Raw genomic sequence first — 6,542 nt, forward strand, 5'->3', positions numbered from 1 at the left:
TGACTGCCCCTAGTAAAAACATTGTGCTCTCTCATGTCTTTCATGTTGTCTAGGTAATTAATAAGACATTAGAACGAAAATATAGTTGTGTTTAACATGCCCCCTCTAAGGGTAACCTAAAGCAGTGCATCTGTCATTCTAGGTTATCATGGACTACTCATTTGTTGTAGTACTTTATTTACATGTGTCATGATTTTATAATAATGAGTGGAAGGTGAATTTGTTTTAGTACTTCATGCTATATATGTGCCTGCATGGAAAAACGAAATGATACTCGGTTTATATGTTGCTCCTTAGAATATGACCTACTATTATAGCGTCGTAATTCTTATATCGTTTGTTCAAGGACAAAAAAAATCATGTTTTACTACAAGGTCATTAAAAAGGCCCCGTTGTCATTTATCAAGTAAGACCGTTGAGGCCCAAACTCAAGCCTCCTTTAAGCCCATCAGACAAAAGATAAAACGGGTGATGCTAATTTGCGCGCGGCCGCTCTGACGCTCGGTTTCCGACAAGTCCGTTTTAAGAAGATCTGAAAAGTGCACTTAAAGCATTAATTGGATGGTTTGGCCAATTTTGAGTGCACCCATCCCCATAAAAATTGGGGGGGGGGGGGGGGGATTAGACCGCTTTCAATGGATAGTTGTTTAGATGAGGTGCTAAGTGCATTAAATAGTTTAGCAACTATAGTCCCCAATGCATTGGTGCTTAAGTTGTTGTTGCTAAGCTCCCTCCATTTAATGGCTTAGCTACTAAATTCTTTCATGCATTGGTGAGCTTCCTTCATTTAATTAAATTTTTGGCCTAAGTTTGCGTGCTTGGCATTGGTTCTTTCTGGGGTCACCAAACCCATCTCTCTCCTCTTAATTGTCTTGTCACATCAGATTTTTTGCCTAGATAGCAGACTTAGCATCTGTACAAGGTGGAGCATTGAGAAGGGACTAATTGGATGGGCCTACAGACATGCATGTGTTAGCCAGCCATCAGTGAATGCATGACCTCGTCCACATGGTGGGCCCCAAGGGTTAAAAGTTATCCGCTGACAACTGGCACCCCTCTTCAAATCCCTCAAAAAAAGGCATCCCACTTCAGTTAGTGGCAATATCGCACCGGTAATGCTAGACCTACGTAATTTTTGTTACATGTTTTACGTAAACAACAACGTGGATGAGTATTATTCGATCAGGAGGAGCGACAGGGCCCACCCCACTGAAAATCGGGGGGGGGGGGGGGGAGAAGAGCGGATTGGAAATTTACGTAGCGAGTTCGTAGGTCTAGCATTATCGATATTGCATTGTCTACTAAAAGAAAAACTAATATCACACCCATCGTCGTTGAGTGGTTAAAATTACCCTTAGGACTAAATCATTTGGCTGTAGATTTATTTTTTACATTTCATACATCAAATTTAAGAAAACATGTATCATCCTACCGAAACAATGAACGAACAGTTTGTCTAATTCACATCTAGATGCTTTCTAAATATGTCACATCTAAACTTCCACAAATAACGCAGCAACAAGGAAAAAAAAGGTAAATAGACCATAAATATAGTAAACATAAGGTTAGATGGAAATCCACACCATGGTTACATATACATCCGGCGACATACCCAAAGCAAAGCAACTAATCACAGACACACGTACACCCACACCCACACACACTCAACCATGCACGCAACTGCTGCATATAGCCTGCATGCACGACCTAGCTAGATCCATCGGCATGCTGGTACGTATATATATACGACACCTGCGGCCCGGCTGGTGGCTATCCGTCCTGCTCGTTGGCGAGCATCCGGCGGTGGACCTTGTCGATGAACTCGGAGGCCTTCCGGTCGATGTCGCGTTCGGCGTACCAGTGCCGGGCGTAGTCGTCGTCGTCGCTCGGCCGCACCCTGTGATGCTGGTACCTCTGCTGCGGCGCTGCCGCCGCATGCTGCTGCTGCCGCCTCGCGGCCGCGGCCGCGGCCTCTTCCTCCTCCTGTCTCTTGTTCTTGAACCCGAACAGGGACGCAAGCGCCGCCCTCTTCTTCCCACTCCCCATCGCGCAAATCTCTCTTGCTCTATCTAGCTAAGCTTAGCTCCGTTGCAGAATGTGTAATGGTACTCCGTTTGCTTGGTTGGCTGCACGGAGACATGGTGTGTGTGTATGTGTGTATATATAGTGGCCTACCGCACGCGCGCATGCGTGCCTTGAGTATTTGATTAAGGCGACAATCGCCGAAGTCGTGTGGATGGTTAGGCGAGTGATTTGAATGATTAGAGGTTCTCCGTGGTGCTTTTTGACTGGCCACTCCTCTGCTGGGCCGTGTCATCGATCGCCATTTGTTTAGTTAATCCACGGTGATTAGCATTGACAAGCAAGTGAGCGGATGGACACTGCAGCAAGCAACAGAAAGCAGACGAAAAGAAAGTGAGTACTGTTGACCAAGGCCTCTAGACTTGGTGCACACACCCGGTCGATGATACTGCGTCGATTTATTCGAAAGAACTAGGAAATCGCACGTGCACGCATGTCTGCTCAGTGGCACGTAAGTGGTGACCGCACAAAGATTGCGATCAACACGTACGGCATGCATGCATGCAAAGGCCGAGTTGGGCTGAGCAACGGGCCGTGAGCTGAAACAAAAACGAATAGAGACGATGGATACGGTCAGCGTTCTGAATTTGTCAAATCTACAGTGTTCTTCCGTACAACCAACTGTGCAGGAGTTGAATTGTTCAAGCGTGCAGTGGCTATATCTGTGTACATATATACGTATTCGACGTCAATTCTTACAAACAGCTAGCTTAAGTGAGACGCTGCAAGGACAAAAGGATTCCCGGACCGATTGTAATACTAGCAACACCTTGTGAAAGCTTAAAATCGACAGTCGAAAAAAGCATCAAGCAAGTGTCATGTTTTTCGTTAGATTCCAGAGTTGTCGCCTTGTTGGTCGGCGAGACGACTGGTTGGCTGCATGCCTGCATGCATGACTGCGTGCTGCCCAAAATTTCTGAAAGGTGCACAAGCCCTCTCGGGTAATGCTACACCTACGTAAACTGTTTTAGATGATTAATGTAATGACATGCGTGGCATTTTTCTGTTGGACGAAATTAGGGGAGGAGGGCTCACCCACTCGAAATCAGGGGGGGGGGGGGGGGGGGGTCTGAAGAGGTTTGGTAGGAAGGTAACGTTAATGTAGGTGTAGCATTATTGATACCCTATTGAGCCCTCTCCATATTCACACCCTGACCTAACTAACCTGGCAAATCTAGAGTGAGTACTAGAACAAATTAACAAAGCAGTCTATTACTGCTGGCAACCTCTGCGCAAGCGCCAAGTCACTGTTTGGGTTGGTACTGAAGACTGGACTGAAGTTCGTTCATGAGTTGGCAGAAAGGACCGACATCAGTCTGCAGTTTATTCAGTTTTAAATAACCGAATAAATGCCTAACCACACACGTTCCTGCTTGTTTCAGATGATCGATGACTTACTGGCCAGAGTATATTATACCCTAGGTGCACTTTGTTAATCCAGGCATGGTTCTTTTTGTCTTGAGCTAGCTTTGCTCGGAGGATAAATGCGTGCACGAAAGGAAACAATTCTTCCCTTTCTCTCTCTTTGGCGGCGATCGACCGTACGTAGGCTCTGTTTGCTGTCTGTCGCCCAATCGATTTGTACTGCCAATCGTCTGCTGCAAATCTCATTTCTCCCGGCCGTAATATCAGGTTCAGTTATCAGTGATACCTGCTGGAAGGAAAACGCTCATTCTCATCTGAATGCACGCATCCATTCGAGGGACCGTCTCGCGCGCTGTCGGTTCACTCGGCATCGGACGGTGTTAGTGTCAAAACCGGCGAATCTCGGATAGGGGGTCCCGAACTGTGCGTCTAAGGCGGCTGGTAACAGGAGGCAGGGGATATGATGTTTTACCCAGATTCGAGCCCTCTTGATGGAGGTAAAACCCTACGTTCTGCTTGATTTATTCTTGATGATATGAGTATTACAAGAGTTGATCTACCACGAAATCGAAGAGGCTAAACCCTAGAAGCTAGCCTATGGTATGATTATATGTTGTCCTACGGACTAAAACCCTCCGGCTTATATATAGACACCGGAGGGGGCTAGGGTTACACAAGGTCGATTACAAAGGAGGAGATATACATATCCGTATTGCCTAGTTTGCCTTCCACGCCAAGTAGAGTCCCATCCGGACACATGACGAAGTCTTCAATCTTGTATTCGTAGTCCCACAGTCCGGCCAAAGGATATAATCCGGCTGTCCGGAGACCCCCTAATCCAGGACTCCCTCAGTAGCCCCCGAACCAGGCTTCAATGACGACGAGTCCGGCGCGCAGTAATGTCTTCGGCATTGCAAGGCGGGTTCTTCTCCAAATTTCAAACGTTTGTTAAGCAGTGTCCGGTCACATAAATGTTTGGACCTCTTGGCTTCTGCGCCCCATAAGGGCTATCTCCCACGCGTCGAATGAATACGAGGCGCCAGGGCGTTTTTACATTCGCCCCCCTAGCCAGATAAATAAATTGTCTATTAAAATGATGGGGATTTTCAGATCCGATCCATACCATCCTCCCCCAACGAGAATCCATCAGAGCGCGCTTCGGAAAGATCCATTCCAGCATGGCCGACCTCCGCAGCTTCTTCTCCCGCCCCCGTAGCCCTAAGCCCGGTGATTGGGAGAGGTGTTCAGTCCCACACAGTCGATTAATCGAACTGCAGACTAAGGGATTTCTCCCTCCAGCATACATGGTGCCCGTTCGAGCCAGGCTTGCCACCTACAATGGCGGGGAGCAAGGGAGAGCTTCCCCAGTCCCTCTACGGGGGAGCGGGTCTGCCTTGTTCCTTATTTATTAAGGGGACTCGGATTTCCAATTCATCCGTTCCTCCGCGGGCTCCTGGAGTTCTACGGCCTCCAATTACACAATTTCACTCCTGCCTTCATTTTACACATCGCCGGCTATGTTGCTCTCTGCGAGTTGTTCCTGGGCTGCGAGGCTCATTTCGAGCTGTGGAAAAGGCTATTTTGCCTCGTCCCTCGCACACAGAGGGGGTCACTTTATCAAGTGGGCGGAGCCGAAATATGGTGCATCGCCGGAACCGGATACCTGTCCGGTACCCTGAAGAAGTCGTCCGAAAACTGGCCTTCGGAATGGTTTTATATGGAGGACGTTCCCCTTCCGGACCCTGTTCGGCGGGGTCTTCCTGAGTTCAGCAATGCTCCTCTGAAGAAACGCCGAAGTTGGCGCCCACGGAGCCCCCAGGAGGAAGACAATGGAGAAGTCCTTTACCTGATGAACCGGATTAAAGCACTGGCTCAATCAGGATTGACAGTAATCGAAGTTATGTCAATATGCATAATGCGGGGAGTGCAACCACTTCAATATCGAGGGCACCCCTTGTGGTGTTTTAACGGGGCGGATGACGCCACCCGTTGTGGGCGTAAGGGTCCGGATAATGCTGCCGCTTTAGCAAAAGTTTTGTCCGAATTGTTCAAGGGAGAGGAAGAGGAGTTCATCCGCGTCAAGCCACGGGATGGATTCTCCATGTACAATCCTCCAAGCTGGGTGAGTTATATCTCCTTACTCCCATTCTTTCCCGCATTCTTTGTCGTAGGTATTCACCTTGCCATTTTGTGGCAGGAACTGCAAAAAGCCATAAAGGAGGTCAGCAGCCCCTCCCCACAACCAGAGGACCCTGACCGGGCCCTCGACTCCGGACTCGAAGAAGATCCGGTCATATTCGTGGAGCTGATAGACCGGCAGTTCTATCAGTTAAGCTGCGATGATGCCATGGTGGCCATTACGGCCGACTATCCTGGACTGCTTCCTGCATCGCACGTAAGAAAAACCAAAAATCCCAACTCCAAAAACTAGGATCCCCTTTTAGACACTTCACCTACCATATACATATGGCGTTTTTACAGGGAAGGCATTCGGGATGCCCTGCCGAAACCGCAGCAACTCGCCAACAAGAGGCACCGAGGCCGGGCAGGCCAAAAAGGAAGGCGGTTAGGATGGAGACGCCGACGCAAAGGTATAACAGAAACCCCGCTCCGTGGTTGTCGTCTTTCTCGAAATGTAATGATGCCCGTGTTTCTTTAACAGAAAAAACGCTCGCCGGAATATGTCCGGCGATGTTGCTAATCACGCTTCCACCAGTCGGGCGCCAGGACCGGACATAGAGGCGGAAGCCGATATGGGGCGGGCGCCGGATAATCCCCCTACAGAGGATGCGGATAGATTATCCACCACAAATTCAGAAGTGGAAAGCGCCATGAATCATAGGCGCCGCCGGGCCGTACTCCGCGACGCTTGTTTCTCACCAGAGGCATTTGATACCTTCAATTCTGGAGAGGCATACCTCCGTGCTGCTCAAGATGGTCTAGCCAGAGCCACGGATCAGTATGTAAAGGATGTATAGGTAAGTAAATCTGACGATTATATGTATCAGTAGCCCCTGAGACTTGAAACAGTTAGCAGAACTGATTTAAGGATCATCTTTATTGTGCAGGTTCTTACAGAGAAGAATACTCGGCTG

General features: G+C 48.5%; 1 protein-coding gene across 1 annotated transcript; it reads right to left on the reverse strand.

Moving 5' to 3' along the window:
- Positions 1-1,523: 1,523 nt before the first annotated feature.
- On the reverse strand, positions 1,524-2,119 carry LOC125506239 (uncharacterized). The gene has a single exon (XM_048671096.2). It carries the CDS (start codon positions 2,044-2,046, stop codon positions 1,771-1,773), a length of 276 nt encoding a protein of 91 aa, XP_048527053.1. The 5' UTR covers positions 2,047-2,119; the 3' UTR covers positions 1,524-1,770.
- Positions 2,120-6,542: the final 4,423 nt, after the last annotated feature.

The sequence above is a fragment of the Triticum urartu genome, chromosome 5A (assembly GCF_056163025.1).
Source record: "Triticum urartu cultivar PI428250 chromosome 5A, HENAU_Tu73, whole genome shotgun sequence".
In the NCBI taxonomy this organism is placed as follows: Eukaryota; Viridiplantae; Streptophyta; class Magnoliopsida; order Poales; family Poaceae; genus Triticum; species Triticum urartu.